Source organism: Pagrus pagrus, assembly GCF_965226575.1.
Source record: "Pagrus pagrus genome assembly, chromosome: 2".
Taxonomy (NCBI): Eukaryota; Metazoa; Chordata; class Actinopteri; order Spariformes; family Sparidae; genus Pagrus; species Pagrus pagrus.
The window spans coordinates 31,001,675-31,029,262 of record NC_140186.1 but is presented as its reverse complement, the minus strand read 5'-3'; the positions used below and the strand labels follow the sequence as shown (position 1 = coordinate 31,029,262).

At 40.7% G+C, this 27,588-nt stretch overlaps 1 protein-coding gene across 1 annotated transcript; it reads right to left on the bottom strand.

Annotated features, from left to right (window-relative positions):
• Nucleotides 1-46: 46 nt before the first annotated feature.
• On the bottom strand, nucleotides 47-26,680 carry LOC311250686 (rho GDP-dissociation inhibitor 1-like). Its single transcript, XM_084342614.1, has 6 exons — nucleotides 26,589-26,680; nucleotides 21,046-21,234; nucleotides 19,208-19,291; nucleotides 4,614-4,690; nucleotides 4,107-4,170; nucleotides 47-2,617 (listed from the first exon to the last, which is right to left on the bottom strand). The coding sequence occupies exons 2-6, from the start codon at nucleotides 21,230-21,232 to the stop codon at nucleotides 2,418-2,420; spliced, it is 612 nt and encodes a 203-aa protein (XP_084198740.1). The 5' UTR covers nucleotides 21,233-21,234; nucleotides 26,589-26,680; the 3' UTR covers nucleotides 47-2,417.
• Nucleotides 26,681-27,588: the final 908 nt, after the last annotated feature.

Here is a 27,588-nt window from a genome sequence, read left to right as displayed (position 1 = left end):
AACTAGTACTACTTATTTGCAGTACACCACAGTTTTAGAGGCCAAGTTGAGCAAAATCTTTATTGACCGAGAAGAGCAATCACAAATGATGATAGAATATACAACCCCACCAGCATGCCAGCGTTTTCATAGAAACTGTACAATGTGAAGGAATGTATGGAGCAGGGATACATAATTAAGAAACAAAACAAAACGTTATACATCCATATGTTCTGGTACAGTACAAGTCGATTTAAATGTAATATTACTTGACAGTCATGTTGTAAAACCCTCCTCTCCCATATAATACTGATCATATTTCTGTTAGTGTCACCTGATCCTTCGTTTCACTGCTTTCCTTCTAAGGATCACTGGGTTAGTCTTTTCTTTTTACTAGCGGCATCAGTCTGCGTGTGAGACCAGACACCGCCGAGGTCTCCGGCAGCAGCAGGCGGTTCCTGGCTCAGCCTCCTCCTGTGCTTTCTGTGGTTCTACTCCTACACACCTGACTGGATCTCCTGACTGCAAGCTACAACTTATGAAGCAATCTGAATGAGCAAGAGGGGGAGAGGGCTTTGGAGGGGGGGATGATGTACATTAAGGCAAAGGGGAACAACGAATAAAAAAGGTTAAATTAGATTTTTTTGTTTTTCTCCACATGATCGTAGTTGGTGCTAAGGCCTCATGGCTAAAAGGAGCAAGAGTGCTGAGACTCATCACTACTGATTTTAAGTGGTTTCTGGTATCTTTTCTCCAATTCGTAACATTCAGTCCCCTCCAATTACACTTGTATTATGGGGCAGTGAGCATGTGCAGAGCTGCATCTGATGATACCCCTTTTCCACCAAGGCAGTTCAAGGGCCGGTTCTGAGCCAGTGCCTACCCTCAAACTAGTTCTTTGCAGAAGAACTGTCTCTCAGCCAGGGAAACTAGTTCAAGAGCGTCACCAACACATTGCTAGTCTAGAACAAAGTACCACGGAGTGGGGGCGAGTTTGTTTTGACCAAGGACCAACTTAAACCTAATGACCGCCATTTCTAACAACCAGAGCTCATGTAGTGTGTAGTCTGACTTATTCACAGAAGAATCAACAAAAGATTTTAACTATGAATCGATACCAGCGTAGTTACAAAGGTTAACATTCTCAGCTTACAAGAATCAAAATGTAGTGTTTAATTGCCTTTTTTCTCAAGCATAATGGCCGTCCATAGCAATCACTACGAAAAGCACAAATGTGATGGACCAGGCATGTTTAGTATGTGAAGCCTGGAGCAACACTTGTAGAAGTCGATGTAATCTGCTGTAGCTGTTCCTTGTGATGCTGGGAAATGACGTGACTCTACGATGGGACTATAGGCTGTGGTAAAGAGGAACCAGCACTCGCACCAGCCCAGCACTAGCACTTGGTTCACGTTGGTGGAAAGGGGGTATTATAAGTAACCTGTATAGATAGTCTCTACTACAACAGGGCTACAGATGGTTTTTAGTTGGTAGTGAGAGTAAGCCCTTGATATACAGACTACCTGGTAGCAAGCACTGCTCATACACACAAGGCATGATAAACAGACATTAATTGGTTTAGACATTATTTGATACATAAGGCAGCTTTTTTTTTTTTTTTTAACCCTATACTTATTTTTTACTCCCTTGTTCACTTTGGCCCCAGTCCCCATTTGAAGGGGAGTGGGTGAGTACATTTAGGGAAGGGAGGGAGGCGCTGTAGAGCAGATTTGAATCAATTGTTTCCAAGGCAGGTATTGGTAATCATATCAAAATACAGCCAGCAAGTAAGTAGGCAAGCAAAGGAATACTGTAGCATGTGAGTGGGAGTGTGGGGGCAGGTGGATGTGGTGGGGCCCGCTATGAACACAACAGCTGATTAACAGTGATGTGAATACAGTCACATTACACAACCATTGATACAATTATATAAAAAAGGCAAACAAAAATTGATTGTACAGTTGCTTTTCCACATGTACTTCATACTGAGAGGAAGACACCATTCTGGAGAGGTGGAAGGCGGGGTTAATCTCTTCAAGCAGCAAAAAAAAAAAGAATCAAGGGCTGTGTGTGAGGAAGTAAGGTGCTACATAGCACAGCTCAGTGGGGGGGTGGAGTGAGGATGGCAGGTTGGTGAACAGAGGTGACTTGTGTGCAACCAATGAAACATTGGGCAGGTAGGGAGGTGATGGACGGACGGAGGGAAGGGAGGGGTCTGCTACTGCTGATGCTACTGCTGCTGACAGAGAGGTGGGAAGAACGCCGGGGTGTTAAGACAGCGAGGTGGGAACTAAGGCATGAGAGCATGAAATGCACAACAATGTAAAAACAAACAAGGCAGAAATGGTGGACACGGGGCAGGGATGGGGGGAGCGGCTGAGGAACGCAAGGGGCTGGAGGATTTTGATTTCCTCGCCCCTCAAACACAAAGGCCTCTTTTAGTCTTTCCAGTCTTTCTTGATGTTGAGGTTCCACTCCCAGGACAGGTGGTCATGCTTGTCGTCGTCAGTAAACTTCGATTTGATGACGTAGTTGCCGCGGGCCAGAACGCCTTTGGGAGCCTCCTCCACTGTGGTCAGGAAGTCATATTCAGCAGGACGAGGGCCGTAGCTGCCCACCATGTAGTCTGACTTATCAACTGTCAACAAACGAGAATACACAATATGGTCAAAGAGAAACGTTCGGCATTTGTGCCCATTTGGATAGCAGCGAACAATGTTTATTTCATTAGCGATTAATCTGATGATTGTTTTCATGATTAATTGTTTTTATCATTTATTCTATAAACTGTAAAAACAAAAAACAAAAACTATGAAAAACGCTCATCACAAGTTCTCAGAGCCAAAAGTGACATCTTCAAATTGCTTCTCTTGTCCAGCAAACAGTTCAAGTCCCAAAGGCTTTTCATTTACTATCATAAATGACAAAAAAGCAATAACTCCTCACATTTAAGACACTGGAACCAGCAAATGTTTGACAAATGAACAGCTGAAACGGGGTGTCAGCCTTTGTATGTGTAATGTTAGCTAACTGCTAGCTAGTAGCCTGCGTTTCTTAAATGTATTTTCAGGTTGTTACAGTAGTATGTCTCATCATTTCTTACATTACCTGTGTTTAGATGGACCCTAATACCACCTCAATCTGAAGAGACTGATCCGATCCAGTCCGATCTGAATTCATTTTAGAGCATCACTTTGGATTTACGAACGCACCCAAAATAAATAAAAAAATAGTGCCGGCAACTGTAGCTGACAAGCTAATGACAGACCATGTTTGTTTAGTAGTGGTATTGAAGAATGAGGACCGACCGAGTCTTTACTGGTTAAGTACTAGCCCTTTTCACAAAGAGATTCCACATTATTGCCGCAAAGAAGGCTCATCTTTGCTCTGCCTTCTTTTGTTCACACTGAACCAATCAGCGCCGGCATGAAGTCGCTTCAGTGTGTCATTTCATACAGCATGCCGGTGTTGCAGAAGCAAAAGAGGCGTGAAGGTACATATCATAAGGTTGAGATCTGTGTGGGTTTTTTTCAGCTAATATTTCCACCTAAACATGTATCCGCCTACTGTTTATAATCATATGGATGCAGTTATAATCTGTTGTGATCGAGATCCTGACCCACCATGCATCATGGAAAGTGACAAAGATACGTTTTTTGCTCTAAATTACATAATTACATGATCGCCATTAGTAAATAGCAGACCCTGTCTGGTTCTCACTCGCGAGGAGGGATGCTGTTTTCTGGGGGAAAGTTCACTGAAGTCTCGGTCGGGAGGGCTGACGGACGAGCTGACAGTGATTTTTGTCAATACAAGTTGCCAGAGACAGTATCTACAACAACACAATAGTGGAAGGCGACAAAGACATGGTGAGTTAAAGTTTTTTGCTCTAAATTGCTTCACATAATCGCTGCCATTCAACAGCGGGATCTGCCAAGCTCAGAGGTGGAAGGAAACTGTCCCCTCATTCCGCCTCTGTAACTGTCACACAGACGGCGATACAGTACATCGGTGCGAGATTCCTGCCTTGAAAAGGCAGTGTGAATGGGGCTACTGATTGTTTGGAAGCAAGAGCTGTATGTTTGAGGACATGATTTCAACTAGACCGACAGAAATTGTTTACTTACTCTTCACTCCTTTCCTGTACGTCTGCTGCACATACTTCAGACCTGAAACTATCTCCTTGTTCACCTGAGGAGACACAAACAGTGTTAAAGACAACCACGGATGTGTTCAGCTTTGTTAATAACTAGGTTATAAATTAACAAGGACTTTAACACATGTCCCTGAAAGGTTGCAAAAACATGAAAACACAGTATCCTGTTTGGCATTTAACTTGTTTCTGTCACTGAAATACAGTCATGACTGCGTTGCTCTTTATATTTCTTACTGTCCTGGCTCCAAACTGGCTAATACTAAAATCAATTTTATGACATGAGACTGAATATTTCCTGGATTTTTTTGTGTACTATGATACAGCTTAAATGTCTTCTGACCTTAAAATCTGCATTCTGCATTGATTATTATCTCTGGAAGCTGTGCCTGGATGGACACAGGGTGACTTCTGTTTAATTCCAAGAAAACAGGCTATGGCTGTTTTCCCTGTATAAAGCAGTAGCTACAGCAGCTCTCACCTTAAAGCTGATCTTTATTTTGTATTCAACTCCCTCCTTCAGGATGAAGGCCTGCTTCTTAAAGCATTCCAAGTCTCCTGTTACAAATGAAAAGGGAAAAAAGCACAGGCATTAATATTTAGTTCATCATAGTAACAGTGATGCTGGTCATAGGAGAATTCAGGACCAAACCAAACAATACCACGTCGATATTAAAATATTTGTGGAGAAAATCCTTCCTGTGTCCTTTTTACGGTTTAAGTTTGGAATGTTTCAAACATTGAGGATATAATGACGACATCTTTCTGGCCAACCAATATTACCGGATGGTGACTTGTCGCAGAAATTAGTCTATTTGTAAAAAAAGCCCCAGCTGTAACAATCAATCCCACCGCATGATTATACTGTAGACTTAAGAATTTAAAGACTTAAACACCAGTTCATAGCAGCCCCCCTGGGTGCTGACCACCATGTTAAAAGTCACTGCCCTGTAATTCTCAGTCCATGAAAAAAGGCTCTTGATTTGAGCATTAGCGACCAGCAAGTTCCTGCTGTGCTGAGCATGTGTTCTCCTCTTCCGAGGGGTCCTTCTCTTATACTGCTGCCTTAGCTTTGATGCCAAAACAATCTAACATCACATCACAGAAGCTGCATTGATTCCTTTACTGGCAGTGATCTAATGCACTGACTAGGTTTGTATGACTCATCCTCAGCAGGCTTTTACTGGAACTTCAAAAGCAACCTAAAGATGCATCTCACAACAATCCAGTTGTGTTGAACTCATCATCAGGAAGTTTCTTAAATGGGCTGAAATATCAGATATTATGAACAATTAAACTTTTTTGAATTTTGTTGGGGTGATTTTGTTACCTGGGGGGTGTTGGCTACACACACTGAGGTGCGAGTTATTAGGTAGATCTGTACAATTAGATGCAATCAAATAGACCGAATCATTGTGACAACAACAGACACTTCTGTGTAGACAACTGGTTGTTGCTTGCATGTGGGGATATGTGAAATCAGCAAACTTGTTCATTTATGTTGTCAATTTTCAGCCGTTACTCTAATATGTAGAGCTGTATAGTTAAACACAGTAGTCGAATGCACTTAAGTAAAAGTAAAATTATACTTCATTGACTGATTTTTTCTGTCTAAACAAACTAAATAAACAAACTCTCCTTGTTTTCATGTCTGAATAAACAAACTGACTTTAAATTACACTTATCCATGACTTCCATGAGACAGAGACATTCAACGACACTCATTTAAAAAATTGATAAAGTTATGACTTGTTTGTACCCATACCAGCATTTTCTAGCATACATAAACCAGATTTGATTGGCTGCCTCAAGATTTCCAGATCTCGTTATCTCAATATTAACAGGCATGTACAACCAGTCGATGTTCAGACAGTTTAGAGTTTAGAGAGTTGTCTAGAGATTTTTAGCCACATTAGTCGTTCAACCACTTTGGTCAAGATTAGGGCTGCACAATATATCTTTCCAGCATCGACATCATGATGTGGAATGTGCAATAGTCATTTGCAGGAATTGCAATGTAAATAAGGTGGTCCTGACCATTTTATTATACATGTTACGACATAGTAAAGACGTTTACTGCAAGTTTACTCAGCCTCTTACAGGCTACATTTTAGGGCATCCATTGTAAAATATGATCTCATCTTGAAGTGGAGAGTCTTAGATTATCTCAGTACCCAACGTGCTACAGTGTGATTCACTGAAGTTAGATATGATTCGAGCCAAGATGAATAAATCTCCCACTCCTGTCTGGTGGGAGTTGAGAGGGTTATCAAGTGTCAAAAGTTTCTGACTGATCAGTAAACCCTCAGCCTTTACATTAAATTTAAAGTTAAAGATCAATTTTTTAGTGCAGGTGTAACTTTTTATCCTTTCAACGTCTACCACGTCTTCTTAAGCCTGTCAAGTGTTCAGCCTTGTCTCCAAGAAATTACTGATTTGTAACAGAAAATGTGTTTTGCATGAAACTTAATGCCGGAACGGAATTAAAATTAACACACCACATATCAACGGTGACATCTCTGAGGGGCTAATGTCTGAAAAAGCAGCGGCAACTGATGGTTGTCAAGCTGAAGATTGACTAGAAGCAGCAGTGGTGCTGGGCTGTTGGCTACTTGAGGGGAGGCTGACACTAGCATGATAGCGCTAACTCATACTTTGAGAGTACTGTTTGGGACAGTACCTTTTGAGATGATGGAAAAGGTTGTTGGTGTTTCCAGTTCTGCTGAGGACTGGTCGCCGACACATTTTGCATCTAATGCTGGTCTGTCCTTTGTCAGACTTCAGCTAGCCGAACTATTTCCAAATAACCGAAGTGGTATGACCTTTCTTCGGTACAATTTCTTCGTCTTTGTCAGTTTCCTCGCACTTGGTGTCGCTAGTCGGACCGCTCATTGTCTTGTGTCGGCTCGACACACAGGTGGTCACCCTCACTTTGAGTAGTTGTGAGTGGGAGGGGCCAGAAACATACATCCACCACATGCATTTGTTTCTCTGCTGTGTGACTGGCTGTTGATGTAGTGTTTTCTAGGTAAAGGAAAACAGACTCAAAAATAACTATATCGAAAATAAATGTCATAACTTTATCATCGTTAACGATGAAAATTATCAAGATCGTTTCATTGTCCAGCCCTATGTGGTGGACCCTGCCACCTTTCTAGCTTCAAACAGTGTTCTCGGGACCTTCTTTTCTTCTGAGAACAGCTTGTTTATTCAGTTATGGGAAAAATATATATTTCCGAGTTTGTATTATCACCTCATTAATATTGTAAATATTACAAATCATTTGAATTTCCTCTCCACAACTACATAGCACCCCTTTAAGCACTTTTCATATCATCATTACAGGTGTTTTTGTTTTGTTTTTGTTTTTATTGCAGATGCTATATAATAAAGTAATTTTAAACAACACTATTGGCTCTGATTTAGCATGCAATCTGCAAAGTAACTCATAACTAAAGTTATCAAATAAATATAATGGAGCTAAACGTACAATATTTCCCTACAGATTGTATTGGTGTAGGAGCATAAAGTGGCAGAAAATGGAAATACATAATTAAAGTTCAAGTACTTCAAAATTGTACTTAAGCACAGTACTTGAGTAAATGTACTTAATTACATTCCATCATCACTGCCTACCAGTTGTGAAGGTACAACGGGATTTCCTGCTCCACAACATGAAACAAATCCACCACAGGCAGCATCATCAATTTAAAACACTGTGTCTTGTCAGTGAGAAGACACCATAAACATATTTTTTTAGTAGACAACATCTAAACAATCCTGATAGTGTTGCTAATTGATAAATTCCTTCTTTAAATTGACATTTTTGTATTGTTTTGTGTGGGTGGAGGGTGGATGTGCGGTTGAGACCAGGAGACAAGGCTTGGATTGGTTCCTCTCCAGCAGGATGGTGGTGTAAAGTAGCTAAGCATTAAATTAGGTAAAATTTTAAGTACATTTTTCCCATTGCATTTATTTATTTGCTTTAAAATGAAGATTTGACATCCACAGTATATGATCAGTTTATAAATATATAAATAAAATAATGTCAAAATGACTGCTGTCAAAAATGTACAAATTTTGAATGAAATACCTCTTCACTTCATCACATGTGACATATTAGTCCACTCGATTATCACATGTGACCACACTGGAAATGGAGTTGAACATGTAATATTGCATGTGAAGAAGATGTTGAAGATGTGCTGTCTAACATTTCACATGAGCATGATGACGTAAATTGTAAATATAAATGAATGTGTTTATTTGTGTGAAAAGTGATACATTTCATTTGACAATTATTCTCATTCTTGTGTTTATCATTATACCTTTTTAACTCTTTTAAGGCCTTTGTATTTATTTTTGTTCTTTGAAAATGATTTTCAGGATCAAAACTTGCTTTATTGGACAAGTATGTGAACACATACAGGAAATCTGACAGGAAATCTGTCATTATCGCCATTCGGTGAAATAAGTAACTCATATAATATAAAATATTGATCTATTGAGAAATGCCTTTGGGTCGTTTTATTTAATTCAACTCAATGAATTGACTCTGAATGCAGAGCTTTATAATCAAAACAAATGTAGCTACATGGATTAAAAAGATACGTTGATAACTAGTATTATAAGGTGTATAATTCAGAGTACTCTAAGTGGTTAGCCATCTTATCGTTTCATCGCTGTGGGGTGGTGTGGTTCATATAGTTGCCATGGTGACATGACCAGCACACACAAGAAAGCCCTCAAACTCAACATTTTAGTGGCAAAGGACAATTATTGTTGAAATCTTAAAGAAATGATTGATTAATATAATGACATGTCATTTTTTATTTATGGTCAAATACAAACAACTACGTAACACTTTATTACAAGTCCTGCATTCAAAACCTTAATTAAGTAAAGGTATAATCTGCTGAAGGTACTTGAAGTATCAAAAGTAAAAGCACAGGTTCTGCAGTCAAAGACCTGTGTGAAGTGTCAAGCATTACAACAAACTTTAAATTCTCAAGAACAACTGACAAGCATGACATTATGTTTTTTTTTAAAAAAACTTTTAAAGCCAATTATTTTATTTGATAAGATTTCATGCTATTTTTGAGTTATGCCCCAACTTAATGATGATGGTGGTATAGAGGGCCTTGCAGACCCAAATCAGGAACCGATACCCAGCCCAAGCTCTCTAAGAAGACGAGGAAAAACTCCCCATGAACCTCAGAACAAATTTGAAGGGACATGGGAAGAAACCTCGGGAAAGGCAATTCAGAGAGAGATCCCCTCTCCTCGGACGGCTGGGTGTGTATACGCATTTGTTCTCGAACTAATTAAAAATTTTTTTTTATAATTAAAGAATTTCTTCTTTGATTAAGGTTGGCTAACCGGAGCACCCGGGGAAAACCAGTAGTAGCTCAGTGAGAACAAATGCGTGTTTGAATCTGTCTCAGTTCCTGAGTGTAGATCTGGCCCCTAGAAGAACTTCCTGTACCCAGCCCAAGCTCTCTAAGAAGACGAGGAAAAACTCCCCATGAACCTCAGAACAAATTTGAAGGGACATGGGAAGAAACCTCGGGAAAGGCAATTCAGAGAGAGATCCCCTCTCCTCGGACGGCTGGGTGTGTATACGCATTTGTTCTCGAACTAATTAAAACATTTTTTTTATAATTAAAGAATTTCTTCTTTGATTAAGGTTGGCTAACCGGAGCACCCGGGGAAAACCAGTAGTAGCTCAGTGAGAACAAATGCGTGTTTGAATCCGTCTCAGTTCCTGAGTGTGGATCCGGCCACTAGAAGAACTTCCTGTACCATTTCTTCTTTTTCTTCTTCTTGCTCATGAGATCTTCCAGCTGGGACTTCATGGAGCTTTCTTTCTCCTCCCACTCTTGCTCCTTTTCCTGCAGTGTCTTCTTGAGAGCCTCTGTGGCCTGAATGAGGGATGTCTTTTCCTCCTGCCACTCCACCTGATGACTCTTCAGCTTCTGCTCAACAATTCTTACAGCAGCCACGAGGGTTTTGTTCTCGAATTCCAAGTCTTCTTTGGCCTGAATGAGGGATGTCTTTTCCTCCTGCCACTGAATACGATGGCTGTTCATGCTATTCAGAGCAGCCACCAGGTTGTCGTTCGTGTGTTTCTGCTCGTCCAGCTGATCCTCATAGAGAGCTCTGGATGTCTCCGTCTCCTCCAGCAGGGAGATTTTCTCCTGCTGCCAGCAGAGGCACTCGGTCTCCAGCAGATCCTCTGCCTTTTTCAGGGCAGATGCGATCTTCCTGGTTTCCTCTCTGTGTTCCTCAAGCTGGGCTTGATGGGAAGCCTGAGATCTTTCCACAGCCTTCTTCTCCTCCTGTTGCATATCCTGCACAGTCTTCTTTAAGTCGTCTGTGGCCTGAATGAGGGATGTCTTTTCCTCCTCAAAGAGAGCTCTGGATTTCTCCATCTGCTCCAGCAGGGATGTTTTCTCTTGCTGCCAGCAGAGGCGCTCAGTTTCCAGAAGATCCTCTGCCTTTTTGAGGGCAGATGAAATCTTCCTGGTTTCCTCTCTGTGCTCCTCAAGCTTGGCTTGATGGGAAGCCTGGGTACTTTCTAGAGCCTTCTTAGCCTCTTTCTCTTTCTTGGACAGTTTTTCCTGCAGCTTCTGAACTTGAGCCCTCTCAAAAACAAGATCAGCCTCTAGCTGTTCGGCTTCTGTGCGAGCCTCAAGCTCTGCTGCCTCCATGTCAAGGAGCTGCGCCTTCAGTGTCTCTGAGACCGTTTGGAGCTGTGATTTCAGATCCTTGATCTCCTCTGACTTCAGATCCTTCGACTTTTTCATCTCCTGCGATGTGTCTTTAAGGGTCTTGCTGTGAGAAGTCTGCACTTCAGTCTGCACTTCAGGTTCATCGCAGAGCAAGTGTCCGTGGAGGGAAAACGAAGCAAGTGAAGGTTCAGCCTTCTTGGAGCCTTCTAGCTTTCTCCTCTGCTGGGCCTCGCTGCTCAGGCTTCTCTGTCTTCTCCTACCCTGTGAGCGATCTCTCCTATTGCTTCTTCCTCCTTGACTAACCTCTGAGTCTTCTCCCTTCTTGCTTTTTTTTCCTTTCCTACCTTGTTTAGCCTTACTCTGTGTGCAGTCCATTGTGATAGAGAGATGTGTGTCTGAACCAAACTGGGGTCTGAGCACAAATGGCAAATACAAAGTCAGGTCTTCTGTTCTGTGTCTGAACCAAACTGGGGTCTGAGCACAAATGGCAAATACAAAGTCAGGTCTTCTGTTCTGTGTCTGAACCAAACTGGGGTCTGAGCACAAATGACAAATATAAAGAGTCAGGTCTTCTCTTATAACAGTTCACCATTCTAGAATGGCTCTATCACCGGGGCTTTGATACTTTGATTTTCTCCTTTCCTTTGGTGTTCCTTTTTGTTGCTATAGCAACGATGACAATAACTATGTGTACATATACATATATATATCTATATATATATATATATATAGATATATATATATAAAATATGAATTAAATGATTCTGAAACTAAATTAACTTAAGTATCAGAAGTCATTTTCTAGCAATAAATTATGGCTGCACGATTATGGCCAAAATGATAATCACGATTATTTTTATCAATATTGAAATCCTGATTATTAATCACGATAATTCATTATGTTAGGTAAAACATATCTTTTCATTGCAGTTTCTTTTTTAAACAAACTTAAATAATTACTAAACTAAATCATAAATAATAAAATAAAATGTACCCAAGACAAAGGGCAAAAAATAAATATGCCATTGCAGAGTGCAATCATAAAGTGCCTGGGTTGTCTGGGTTGGTACTGGACACGGACGGGGATTTAGTGGACCAGCGTTAGTTTTGGCCTTCATGCATTCATCATATTTGGGTTTGTGGTGTTTTTTCAGGTGGTTGAGTAAGTTAGTTGTGTTGCCCTGTGGCGCAGACACAACTTTGAAAAGAGAAGGAGTTTAGGAAGTTAGAAGTAGAAGTGTTAGGGGCGGGACACCGCCGCGAAATGTCTTCCAGATAAAGACAGAGTGAGCGATTTTTTCAGGGTTGAGCGACATCGCTGGACGGAGCGATATCGCTCGCGGCACGTCAGGAGAGGCTGATTGAAAAGTACACATTCTAATCACTTTTCCTCGCTCGCTCGCATCGCTCTCGCGTCGCTGTATGTCAGGACGGGGTGTCACACTGTTGAATATAATTTACGGCTGCCGCTGCTGCAGGGTGTGCTCGCTTGCTATTAAGGCAGTTTAATGAAGCCCTAACCTTTTGTTCGCCCCCTGGTGGTTGGCTGACTATTTGGTTGAGAAATTGCTTGATTTGATATGCAACAGAGCCCGCTTTTTAAATGTTAATATCGCGACGATCATCTTAATTTAATCGTGGCAGCCAAAATCGTGATCATGATTAAAATTCGATTAATTGTGCAGCCCTAGGTCCGACCTGTCCGTTGTTTCTGCTGTATTAATTATAATGTATGCTTTCCTAGCATCTTCCATATATATACCCAACAGGGACATCTCAGGCTAGTCGTTAGTTTGGGGATATGACAGCATCAAATGTGAATTTTAAATGAATTAGATGTATACACTTAAATAACACATTACATTACATCATGAAAAAAGACAATTTAATATTATGCAAGGGTTTTCTTCCGAGATGTTATTCTAAACAAACACTGTGATTGGTTCTATACAACAGCTCTAAACATGTGAAGCTTGTGATGTTCACGTTTTGTTGATAGTGTGTAGGCGGATTGACAGAGTGGTGGTGTTGTATTGTTTTAAACAATTCTGAAATATTATACATTACATACATTCTGAATATTTGAAAGTTTCAAATAATTTTATTGATACACCAGTACTAGCTGTGTTTTTTTCACTCTCCTCTCCAACAGTGAGTTAAAACATGCAACGGCGTAGTTACAGCCGCTTCGATTTTCCCCTCCCATCCGGCTGCCAGCCAAAAGTTGTAGCTAGGTTATATATCTGTAGGCTAAGCCACCCAGCAGTATATACAGTTATTAGTTATAGTTGTAATTCGAGAATATACTAAACGTATATTATTCTGAAATGAACCATTTGTTCATTCAGTTTATTCAGTCATGAAAACGAAGACTGTCTGCTTACTTAGTGTGTTTTAGCACATGAAATCAGCCAATCAGTTGGTAGAGCGTGCAACCCATACACAGACACCCTGCCTCTCGTCATCTCTCAAGTCACTCTGCCAAGAGAAGCAAAATATTTCTCCCTCCATCGACTTGTTTTACAGTTTTTACAGTTTTAAAGCAGAGTTTTTTAGCCTCTGCTTTCATAGTACATAAACAAAATGGTGGGGACTTCCGGTTCACAAGCTTTCTCTATTTTTGTAAGTAAGTAAGTAAGTACTACAAGAAAAAAGTTCCTCATAGCATATTAGGGGATGAAAAGATGTGTAGTAACAGATTCTTGCTTCATGTGTTATCAGCACAGTCCGTTTGATCGCAGTTTAGAGAGTGCGTGCAGCAGCTCTCACTCTCGAGATCTGTCTGTGCTCTTTGTGTCTGTGGACGCACGCTGACAAAATGCGGGACAAAATTCTCTAGTTGATTCAACAGCCCTGCAGCTGCCAGATGAGAGTGGGGGCTGGGAGACCTGTTGGGATGGCCGTTGAATAAGAACAAAGAGATGCACTGTAATGCTAATGATGTGTTTGGCCTCTGTCACCTCCCAAGATACGCAGAGGATGGTTGTGAACACACTTTCATAAACTGATTGCATCTCTTTTATCATCTGCCACTGTGTGAGGAATTTCTGATAAAAATATCAGAAAAATTATACAGCAATGACAATCATTTCTGCTGAAAATATGTCACCTGAGCATAATAGTTCACGCGTCTTGTAACCACACACCACCAAAGAAATATTCAAACCAAATATTTCAAATACAAACATGATCACGGACCAAGCATATTTAAAGATTATACCATATCATGAGGTCATCAATATTACGCTTCAGCTTTTTGTTTTTCAATAGTACTGCATTATTATTGCTGTAATACATCTTTATGTACTTTCACTCCTGTCAACCATCACTTATAATTGAATACATTGTGATCTCGTTGATCTGCTCTGTACATGCGACATCTATTGCAAGTCTGTCCGTCCTGGGAGAGGGATCCCTCCTCTGTGGCTCTCCCTGAGGTTTCTTCCGCATTTTTTTCCCTGCTAAAAGGGCCTTTTTTTTGGGGCAAGTTTTTCCTCACTCGAATCGAGGGTCGAAGGACAGAGGGTGTCGTCTCTGTACAGATTGTAAAGCCCTCTGAGGCAAACTGTGATTTGTGAATTTGGGCTATACAAATAAAATTTGATTTGATTTGATTTGATTTGAAAGTAATATGACCGGGGAACTAATGATTTAACAACAATGGGACAAACTATGTTTGTTATTCTTCTTGTTTGTTATTGTAGTTATATAAATGTAATATCTCATGCTGTTAGATTACTGTTAGACCACGGCGTCAGGTGCTTACATAAATCCGAGAGCAAACTTTGTTTTGCCACAGTGAAAATGTTGTTTTTGTTATTAAACACATATTGAACAGAATATTTGCGTGAGGTAAAAACATGTTGCAGATTTTGGAAATGATGACATTTCAGTTTTTGGAATTTTTAACACTGTGAAGTTACTTCACATGAAGTCTGCAGATATGTAGTAGCCTACCTAAATCTGTCCGTGGAAAATATTATTCTTCAGCAGATATTTTAGTTCAACAACCTCGAGATAGCTAAGCATTTCTGTGTTTATATGTGCAGTATTTATTCAGTTTGGGAAATCCCATGATCTCTGGAGCATTCAAGGGGGACTCAACAGGGACTAGATATCATCTCTTCACCAAAAATTGCTCTAATGTGCATTCTACATTTGTGGAAAAACAAAAAAAATGAGCAACTGCTTTTGTCTTTGTTTTGTTTTGCGTAGGATTGCTTCTGATGCGTGTAATCCAAACATTTCTAATAATTTCAGAGCACTTGTCAAAATATATATATTGAAATAGGATTGATGCAATAATTTCCAAAATCCAAAACATGTTTTTACCTAACGAAATATTCTGCTTCAACCCATATTTGTTGGCGTTTAGCCTTTCAAAAATCACATTTTCACTGTGGCAAAATATACGTGTCTAAAGGGCAGAGACGGAACCAGCAGGCTATTACTACTTTGAAGACAGGCATCTAACCTTTCAGATGTTTTCAATCTGTTCCACCTCTGCAGGTGTCTTTTTCCAACATCAATTCAAACGTTACAGTCACAATATACCTTTTTACGCCTTTTATCAGACTAACATGCCAGATCTACATGGTGGAGTGGAGTTGTAAAAACCTATTTAAAAATGTGTGACATTTAGTCCCAAGGTCTCATTGAGGCCTTTTCTTTAAAAAGCACAACATGTTTCACCTACCAACAGAAAGAAAGAGGATCAGCGATGCAAAGGCTGTAGTTCATATAGAAATGTTTAGCCTCCCATTATAGTACAAATATAGTTTTTTTCCCAGGATATTTTGTTAAAGAATATTTTTTATTGGACATGAAAATGGTCTTATTTAAAGAGCTGAATATCAGCTGAGACGTTAAACTTAAATTACTGGCAGGGACTTTCAACAACCCACAATCAGTCAAACTGAACTGCTTTAGTTTATTTACAGGATGGGAAGTCATTATTTTTAGCTGTGAGGATAGGAGAATCAAGAGTGAAGCAGGGCGGTTGGACACAGGACAGAATGTTCTGGATGGATTCAAATCTAGGCCAGCTGGGACACAAGCAGCTACAGAGGTGGGCGTCTTAACCACTATATGGTCACTGGGAGTATCGTGACTACATGCATACACTCATCAGCCAAATGAAAAAAGAAACTTGTCCATGTACATACTCTATACCCCTCTACCTCATTAGGCAATCAGTGAATCCATATTTATTTACAGCATACTCAGCACAGATTCAAACCTTCAGACGAATCTGTAAGCACTGCTGGATGAAAATCAAAATACGTCAGTGCAGCTGTTACCCAGATGCTATATTAAACTGGGACAAATACAGTAGCTTATGTATTTATTGAATGTGTTGGGAGTAATAAACAGCAGATCTTCAGTTCGACTATTATAGGCTGCTTATGATTTATTTGATGCGCAAGCTACACAATCTGGGAAAACGATCCAAGGGCACTCATATTCCTGATGTTTTTTTATGAATTTATTTGGAGCAAACGAGTTGATTGTTGGAACAGTCGAAACTATTTTATAAGTCTTGTTTCTTCTTTCTTCTTCACGTTTAAATGAAGGGTGTTTTAAGATGAGTTCATAATCTCGTAATCCACAAAACATTTTTTTAAGATTCACAGCAAAACTGCATTGCAGCATTCTCCTAAACAAATGAAATAGATGGAGACTTTTTTAAAATGTAAAAAAATAACTGAAAACCTTAAATGGCTACATAATGATTATATATACATATAATCCAAGTTGGAAGCCCTGAGATCCCAAATTGATTTGAAAAGACGCTATTTACACAATTTTAAAAGCAGAAATCTGTTTTGGGGGATCTTGGGGCTTCCGGAGACTTGGATTACACTGGACGAGCTGTATGGAGCCATTTAATGTTTCCTGTTTTTTTGTACGTTTTAAAACAAGTCACCATCTATTTTAGCTGCAATGCTGTTTACCTGTGAAACTCCATAAATAATTTGTGGATTACCAAACTTCACTCAAATTTCCATCAGCACGGAGCTTAGTAGATAATGCTTGATTTCAATTCATGCTTTAAGCCCTTAGTTTGCAAAAAGAGAAACTTGAATACAGAGGGAGTACGTTTTTTTCTGTTAGTAAGAAAGGAAGGGGGGATAAGAATATTTACTTTCATGTATTGTTATCTATTTGTTATTTATTTTCATTTGATAAAATAAAAAGAAATAACAAATGTGGGTTGAGTTATGCTATCGGACTTTCGCCTCTCCTAACACCACTTTACCAAAGTAAAGGCAGGAAGGAAGAAGGCTAGCTGATTTGCATGCTAACTTCAGCAGACATCTCTTAAACACAAAAAGTCTTTGACGTAACATCAACACTGTTGTTTCTTCACACACTGATAATGGCCGCGTTTCCCAGATTCGATCGTTCTTAGGGACTTAAGAAGGCTCTTAAGAAGGGTTCGGCTAAGAAGGAGCGCTAAGATACGGGTGTTTCCCAGATGCGTTCTTAACTGCCTTCTTAGGAGAACCTTAAGATCAAGCCTCCTAAGAAGCTCTTAGTGGGAGCTGTCCACCGCGGTGCTGCTGAAACTGAATCAATCGATGCCAGGCAAATCGATCACCCACCTCTTTATCAGCGCGTGAATTGGAATGAGGGTGCCATCCACCACACCGATCAGCCAGGGGGTCCCAGCCACTGCGTGGAACCCTTGGTGGACCTGGCGGACCTCGTCCCGTGTGGTGGGCAACTTTATGTGGGTGCAGGCATGGCGCAGGAGAATCGGGAGTCACAGCTGCCACACTCCGTGACACCGATGCCTTGCTCAGGCCGGTGCCATCCCCCACCACCTCCAGGAAGCTCCCCACTGCGTAAAAACGCAGCGCAGCCGGGAGCTGCACCTCCGGGCTGAGGCCAAAATTGCAGCGGGTTGCTCTCTGGATGTGTGGAGACACCAGAGTGATCAGCCGTTGGATCTCCGCACAGGGCAGCCGGTACTTTGCCTGGACAGCCCGGTCTGACAGCACGTCCAGTGGGGAGAAGTGCTGACGCACGTATGCATTTATGTAAACCGTCTGGCTTCGCGCACGGCGACGCTGTTGGTTCGCAGCAAGAATGTGCTGTATTGCAGCCATGGTTTCTCACACGCGCAGACTTTGGCAACGCATTTATATAGAGTAGCAGGTGAAGCCTCTCTGGATGAGGTTCAGCTGAGTTTAATACATCTGTTTCCTTGATATCTGTGAAATGCCACAGGGTTGTTGTATTTTTATGTGTAGTACTATAAACTCATTGTAGATGTGTGTGGAAAACTTAAACGTGTTATTCAATAAAAAGTTTTTTTTTCTTCTTCTATTAACCTATGTTTCTTGCGCCAGTGGTCCGCAGCTATGAGCGCATTTCAACATTGAGCATTGTTTTATTATTTCGAAAAGTGGAGGATATAAATTTCCGTGACGCGGCTTGATCACTGAGCATTTGGTCGCTAAGAAGGCTGTTAAAGGATAACTACCGTTTTTTACAACCTGGACCTTATTTCTGGCAAAATATATGATCATTTACTCACCCAGATAACTTTGGTGTCATTCGGCGTCGTTCGGACGAAATTAGATCCAGTGTAGCGGCGATATATCCATATAATGGGAGAGACGGGGCAGCGACACACAGCCTCTATATAACGCATTATCTGCCACGAAACTAGTTAATTTCATCAATATTTTGTTATGAAATGCTTGCGCTATTCCCCTCTGAGTCCGGGCTCGTCCGTTATCAACATCCGGGGTCAAACTAGCAGTAGCAGCTACAGGTAAACAAGCCGCGCTGTCGCGGGTGCGCGCGCAGCTCAGAGACGACATCTTCCAGGTCAGAGGTAGTAGATCAGCCTACAGACCCCGGATGTTGACAATAGACGAGCCCGGACTCAGAGGCTAATAGCGCTAGCATTTCATAACAAAATATTGATGAAATGAACTAGTTTCGTGGCAGATAATGCGTTATATAGAGGCTGTGTGTCGCTGCCCCGTCTCTCCCATTATATGGATATATCGCCGCTACACTGGATCTAATTTCGTCCGAACGACGCCGAATGACACCAAAGTTATCTGGGTGAGTAAATGACCATATATTTTGCCAGAAATAAGGTCCAGGTTGTAAAAAACGGTAGTTATCCTTTAAGAGTGGGTCAGCTCGATCTTACATTTCCTTCTTAGTGAAAGATCTTCTTAAGCTAAGGGCGACTCTTGGAAACACATCCTTCTTTCACAGCGTTCTTAAGAGCGCTCCTAAGAAGATCTTGGCACTTAAAAGCTTCTTAACGAATCTGGGAAACGCGGCCAATGTTAGTTCATAATTCCCAACAAGGACTCACCTTGCAGGTCCAGGATCAGGGGGTTTGGGGCACTTTCACAGACCAGACACATCTGGGTCACTTGGACATTGGGTAGAGCGGGATCTGAGACAGGATCAGAGAAACAGTCATTTTCAAACATATCTTCCCTGAGGTGAATTATTAGGCACTGTATATTTACAGCTTCTTATTAAACACCTTTGACTGTGCAGTGTATTCACCACCATTTACCTCTATCTTATACTTCCTTAATACGATGCACATTTTTGTTGAATTCTGCTAACCAAAGAAGTCATAACATCCGGTATGGCAGGTAAAAAGGAAAAAGTGTTTGTGTGTACAATTAATTTACACTTGTGTAGATGCATGCAGACAACTGAGACCAGAATCCAAACATGTACACGAGGCCTGCACATGATGTGTTTCCTGTAACAAGCAGCTGTCACAGTGAGTAGGCTCAGGGGAGCAGGAATCAGGACAGCACTGCTGTAGTTGGGACAGTCTCTGCATTAATTAGACTTAACTTTCTTCTCAGTCCTACTGATGCTGCCGTTTCTCTTCAGTGAGAGACACCATAATGATTTATCAGTCGTCAACATACTATCAAAACACTAGGTCACAGAGGTTGCCGTGAATGCATGCATATTGAATACACACAGTTCCCTCTGGCAGTCTGATTTAGCTTACAGGATCTGTAAATCTGGAAAAATAACCTAAAATGTAATTTAGCCCTCGGTCAATCTCCATCTAAATTGTAATAAAATCTCTGACACAACCTACATCTGAGTCTTATGGTATAGTATCAAGTTTTGACACATGTTGAGCTCATTTTGTCAAAACACAAATGCTATGATACAAATGAGCCTTGAACTACTTTACCTCGCAAACTTCAGCTATAACTCTACAGCTGAATGATTAAAACATTTTTAGATTATGACTTGTACGATTAACAGTGTACTGACAAGCTGTATGAGGTGAAAGATGGCACCCGTTGAGTTCCAAGTCACCAGCAGATTTGCTCAGTTCTAACAACTTAATGTTTAATCTGTTAAAAATAAGAAAATCTTTGCCAATACCTGGTATCTCTTCATGCACATTAGGTTGGTAGTTGATAAATGAATCATCTCTAAACTGAGCACAAATCTATAATATCTATATATTTTTTTTCAACATCAGCCAGTTAATCAGCTATCTGCTTTTTCCTTCTCCCAACGATCATTATTATATCGGCCTTAAAAATCCACTATTGGTCAGAATTAGCCAGTATACCAGCCAAACAGGTAGCATCCCTCCGAAGAGAGGGCGATCTGGACAAAAAGAAAATACTATATTTTTAATCACAATCATGATCCACGATCTCAATTGCGATCTTTATTTCTCAGTGTTGAAATGCCTTTTAGACTATAGCCAGACTTGAAATTGCATAACAGCTCTTTATTGACAATGTTCCTAGCTATAACTCAAGTTGCATTATATACGTCACCCGGGGAAGAGCCATATGAAGTAATTCATCCAATCAATATAGCCATGTAGTTGGCTACATTATAAGACTGGTATGTTTATGCAGCACAAATCTGCAAGTCAATGAGGTTATGTAAAGTTTGGAAACAGAAGCAAGAGGACATTAAATACCATGATACTACACTATAATGCTATGATTCGCCTGAACAGTAGACACCTTCATGATCGATAATGATCTTAAATCATCTGACTACCCATCACTTATCCTTTCTGACTCATACACAAAGCAGAGATGGATGGTGTCCTACAGGAAGAGGGATCTAGGACACTCTCCCTTCTCTCTCTCAAACTCACACACACACACACACACACACACACACACACACACAATGCATTACCAATCTCAGAGCACCCAGAGCCAAGCAGGGCTTCCTTATATTTGCGTAGGCTCTCATCATCCTTATCCAGATCCTGGATCTCTTTTACAGACTTTTGCGCTGGTGGCTTGTAGTTCACCGCCTCTGGCTCCACGTTTTCGGCGGCGATGGCTGCTAGCTGCTCTGGAGTCGCCTCATCCTCAGCCATGTCTGGAGACAGAAGTGGGTACACAAAAATAAATCAGGTATGGTTGGGAAAGAAAAATAAAGTGATTTTCAAACACAGCACACAGAATGCTTCCTGTATTCCTCATGGACACTTGCCTCTGGCGAAAGAGGATGTAAATCACAGGATAAAAAGAAAACCGCAACAATAATGCAGATGAGGAATGCTGATGAATAGTGTCCAGCCTACTAGATCTGTAGCTGCTCTGGTGTGAGTCTATGAGCTTGTGCTCATAAGGTGGCAGCAGCCGTTCTCTTTATGCAGCTGCTGCTGCTGCTGATGACCTAAACTCTGTGACACCATCTGAATACATTTCTCTGAAATAACATCATCACCACTAGGATAGTTATGAATGAGGAGTCATGTATCACAAGATACACAACCCCCCTGAGAAGGTGTGGCCCTTCTCAGGCCTAGACATCATTTAGGCCAAAGGTGCCCAAACTTTTCCCCTTTGAGGGCCAAAACTGAAGGGCCACGGGCCAAAAGCAACCATCTATTGTATTGTATTGTTAAGTTCCCTTAACTGACTGACTTCCCCACTTAATTAATAATTAGGAATGCTACATATTGAAAGAGCAATTTACCCCACGAAAACAGTATGAACAGTGATTTACAGTATATTGTATTTTACATCAATCAATTTTAAATTTTTGTTGCTAGAAACATCTGACTGGCCAAAACGAACCTTATGGCGGGCCAATTTTAATCAGCCCTGATTTAGGGCAGAGAAAATAACTGAACAAGCTAACCATCAGGTTCTGTCACTTCTTGTGTTCTTTCCATGCAATAAGCTTCCAACAGTGTCCAATGCATTGCTTTAAAATTCAGGTCATTAAGTATTATTATCCCAGCAACATGGCTGATTTTTTTGTCTGCTTTGAATTTACCATTTTGTGAAAACAATCTTAAGTACAAGATTACTTGTACACATTAGACACTAGATAAGGAGCTGGTTCAATGGTTTAAGTTTCATTTTGACAGCGAATAAGCTTGTTTGTTCACTCTATAATCCTCTATAGAAGGTTCATCTCTTGTTAGGGAGGTCAGTGTTGGAAGTCCCTTTGCTAAAACATAACGAGTAACAAAAGCAGGAAGAACTTTGTTTATGCCAAAAGACTTGACATTCCCATTAAGGCCATCCCACCAACAGCACTACACTGACACAGCAGGCTCAAATCCCATGTTAAGACTCGAGAAATGCAGTGCAGACAATTGAATCATTATTGTTGTATCCAATTCTTAAACTTTCATTCTCCTACACCACCTTATTGTTGGTTGTCAATCTTTAATCACTTAACTGCAGCAGTTTTGATACTGTTAATAATCATGACGTTTTGTGCTCTGCTGCTGCAGGAGAAACCTGATGGGAGGTTCTGCATACAACACCAAATCGCAGTAATGTGGAAAAACCAGCAGAGTAAATTAAGGATGTAAACCCTATCTGGGCCTAATCCTTCAATGGAGTGCCAAATATGCAGCTATTCAGCTGGCATGAACAAATGGAAATGTAGTCCTGTGTAATACTAAAGATACACCAGAAGACATTTTACATTCAGCTGAAGCTGAAACCATTAGCTGATTAACAGAAAATTGACCGGCTACCATTTTCGTGATCAATTAATCATTTGAGTCCTTGTTTCGTAAAGGAAACAATGCCATACATTCTGTGACTCCAGCTTCTCAGCTGTTTAGATTTGCTGCTTTTCTCTATCTTATGTATGTGTACACTTAATATCTTTGAGTTTTAGACTGATGGTTGGATAACACAAACATTTGATGGTGTTATATATGGCTTCAGTAAATTGTGGTGGCCATTTCAAACTATTCCAAACCACACAATTTCAAGAAAAACAATCAGCAGGTTTTTCGATAATTAAATAATCGTTTTTTGAATCCTTAATGTACTATTTTGATAATCCATTTAGAGTGTAGATTGAGCAATGCAAGCAAAATTTGTATGGGCATTATTTTTTTTATATTTTCTGACTAAACATTTAACTGATATATGATATAACTGATTATAAAGAAAATTAATGTTAGTTGCTGACATGCATTCAGCTCTAAAGAAACATAACTGTGAGGTAAATTTACCTTCATCTGCCCCAAACAGTTTTAAGCCAGTAATAAGGCTTTAATACCGACCTACTACAGTTTATACAACGGCAGCAACCACTGAGGGATTTAGATGCTTTTAGCTGCCACCTTCAACCACAGTGCAAAGTAAACTGTGGAAGTGGCCTGATTGATAGTAGGGCTGCACAACCAAATGTATATTGCATTCAAATTTCAATTGCAATTACACTGCAAATTTGGAATAAGGACGTAAAAACCACTGTGAGGTATTTTCTATCTTGAGCTACCATAACACTCAGATCCCGACCGATATTCAATTTAGTGGTCAATGTCGATACTAACATTAGGGAGTAGAAAATTCGATATATAGGTTGATACACACACTTTTTTGCAACAATCCCTCAAATGTGGTTATCAAACACTTGTGACAAGGATATGCAACAGAGGCAGGATATTTTACAGTTTAACAACTTTTATTGTGCAAAATTACGTCAGAGCACTGATGGTAAACTTCACTAAGAATTTAATCATTTTAAGCATATTTTTCTGTACTGTGATCACAATTTTTTTCTTCATATCAGCACATATCAGTCAACATATAGGCTGATAACAATATATCTGTGATAGGCCAATATCAGCCAAATGATGTATCGGTCAGGCTCTAGTAATACTCCAATAATCCTGTCAACATCTGTAAAGGCTAGGGGTGTTCCAACAACGGTACCTCACGATTCGATTCGATTTCGATTATGGGAGCTTCGATTCGATTATTGGCCACGATTCTTCGATTATTGCAATTTTTAATGCTTTTTTCCATACAAGATTGATTTTGTCTTCATCTGTGGCTATATTTGTAAATAAATAGCCTATCAATTAACTCAGTTCCTCTAAAACTACACTCATAAAGTAAATAACAAGGTTTGTTGAACATTTGACTTGTATTTTTCAAAGACACAAAATATTTTATTTTATGACTATGTTAACATTTGCCCTTTGACCAGGGAAAGCTCCACTTGCAGGAGAGCCCCCTCTATTGGCGGAAAACACTGAAAACAGTCAAGCCCTGGATTTAATGAGGCGTAAACATGTAACGTGACGTGGCGTGAAGCACGAAGTTGGGCAGTGATCAGTGACAACAAAGTTGTCTTCAAAATAAGAGCTTTACATTGCACCCCATTGGATTTTAGAACTGGGTTCTTAGCGGGGGGCTTTTAATTTGAAAGTAGCGACCGTTCGTAGCTTGCCGCTACACAACAGCTGACAGTCAGCAGCTACTAGCTGTTTGGTTGTGTCCGCTACCTGTCAGCTACAGAGACCGAGGAGACGGTAGCATCTCCCGGATCTCAGCGGCTTTCCAGTTGCTCATCTTGACATCCGCGGATGAAGCGATGAAGTGATGAACTGACTGCTGTGATCAGCTGTTTCCTGGCTTTAAAACTCCCGGCTGTGAGTCGCACAACAGTGCACGTTATCGACGCCTCCGCCCATGTCCCGCAATTGCCGGCACATTGACGCCTCAGATTTAGATAGCAATGGAGGCGGCAGTAAGTGTACCCTCAGAGGCGTCAAATTGGCGGACCAAAACAGACCGCCAATTTGCGCTTCTGTCTAAATGCGCGGACCTAGCAAAGCATCGACGTTAATTAATCGATGCCGAACCGTCACGTGACGCATCGCGATGCATCGCCACATCGATGAATTGCACCCACCTCTAGTAAAGGCTGTTGTGATTATCACTCTACAGATCCCTATGTCTACAAGCAATAGCGGAGTAATCTCTGCCACCAAAGGAGCTCTAGGCTGTATCCATAAACATGTCAGAACAAGGTCCAAAAACTTTCTGTTGATTTTGGTAATTTCTTCTATCACAAAACACACTCCACGTTTTTGCATAACTAAATTTGATATCCGCAAAATTTGGATCAAGGCTGTCTGTAGTGACAGGAGAGGTGCTGGTGGGGGAGGGGGCTTCAGACTGACTGTATTATATAACTCCTGGCTATAAACTCTCTGTCACTGTGGTGTTAACCAGGAGATTCATCTTCTCTTTCGGTGGAAAGGGATCCTGTACATGGCTGCAGTAGCAGAAAGTTGGTCTTAATGACAGATTTTCATGATTTCATTGATATTTCTATTGCTAAAAGGAATTATGATATCTTGATTATTCTGTCCTAATTGACCATGTGTGCATTGTTTCTACAGTTCAAATGAGCTCAAAGGTACAAGCATAAGAAGGAGTTCACCTTAAGTAATATAAGAGGTCTCATAAAGTGCTGTCATGCAAAACATCAACATTAAGGAATTTCAGGATTGCACTGGGATCAACTTGACAGGTTCACCCCACCCAGCTGGAGGGGGAAGCAGCCTTCAGCCAGCAAACTGCTCCCTGAACAAGACAGGAAGCTAGAAACTTCAAATTCACATACACAGAGGGAGAGTACAGGAGACTGACTGAAGTTTACCTCGTCTGTCTGACCTGGGTTTCTTCTGAGTAGATCTATTTCAGTATTGAACAACAAAAAGCATGCAACGGCTCTATCCATCCAGCCCTTTCTCTTCCTGCTGCACTAATACAAAGGACAAATGTTAAGTAATGCGGAATTAACGTTAAACTTAAAAGATATAAAGACATATTCATGTTGTCCCATTGTGATAAATGTGTAATTTAGGTTTTTACTAGCACATCAATTGTCAAATCACAGCTTTTAGAAATCATTGTAACAAAATAAAACAATATTTGCCAGAAAGTAGTAAGATGTGATGACACGTTTGTATTTTTTTCCAAATGCTACTGAATTATAATGTGCCAAGAAGCTAAATTAACCGCAGCTACCATAGCGGTATAACGTTAGTATAACAGTCTGGCTGCTAGCTAACGGTCCCTCTGTAGTCTGGCATCTTCTCAAGGAACCGGCTAACATACCGCTTTTGACAGCACACCAGTGCAACGAGTGCACACTGCTAGCTGCAAAAAGTTAACTAGCCAGAGTGATTAAATTGCTTTATTCTCAACAATGGGGATCGAATTGTCTTGGCGCCGACCCTCTCATACAGGGTGGGACTGATGAGGGAGACAAGTGGCTAGTTCGCTTGCTTTGAACAATTCAGCCGGGCTAACCAGAGCCAGCGGCTAACATTAGCCTGACAAGTTATCATCAGTTAGAGAGCTGTAGTGAAACCAATACGGTCACAGCGATGAGAGCCGGTTAGCAGTGCTCTAGAAATTGTGCTGGTAGCTGCCCTTAAAACCGACAACACCTACCGTAATATTATCTGCAGTGGTGATTTCAGGTGCCTTTGCAGTAAGTGCGTTCGTTGCTCTGAGCTCCTGTGCAAGTATGGCGAACAAGGGAACGGCGCCGCCCCGCGCGACGCCCGCGCAACATGGTTCCATGAAAGGGTCCGCGCACGCTGCACGCTCATGACGTGCAGTGCGGTGCCGCGCGCCACCAAAGATCGCCCCTCATATTTAAGTTGACTTCTTACATACGGACGAAAACATGACTGTGGCGTCACAGCATCAGTATTTTCATACAAAATATATATCAGATTTTTACTGTTATTACGACTGATAAACTCACCATGGGATAGTAATAAACCTCTCGTTATAACAATATATTTCTATTATCATACGCGATAAAACATGACAACTAGTGTTTTATAACGTGACACTTCAGGTTATCATGTGATTTGATGAAATGATGAAACGGAGTGCGGACAAATTGAGTAAAATGTCTTTTAAACAGTTTAAGTTGTACTTCATGCTTCAGACATGGCGACATGCTGCTGTCACTGATCACAGCGGGTGATATTGTGATAAATATCGTTACGCGTAAACTAAGGAGGGTTTTAAAACGCATGGGGCTGCACAGAAGGAAGAATCAGTCCGACCCTCGTTTAAAATCCCTGAGAGCAGTCGATTAGGATCACACCTCATTTTAAGAACGAAGGTCTGAAACTATCTTGACACTTGCTGTGCGCCGCTTCATCCTGCAATAACATGGGGCCTCTGGTCTTAAGTCAATGGCGCAGTGTTTTTTCTGCTACCTGAGGGCTCAGTATCCAGATAGTAATATATGTACAGTCCCCTGCAAAACTGTTGGAACAGCGAGGCCAATTCCTTTATTTTGGCTGTGCACTGAAAACACTTGGGTTTGACATCAAAAGATGAATATGAGACAAGAGATCAGCATTTCAGCTTTAATTTCCAGGTATTTATATCTAGATCTGTTACAAAACTTAGAAGATAGCATCTTTTATAA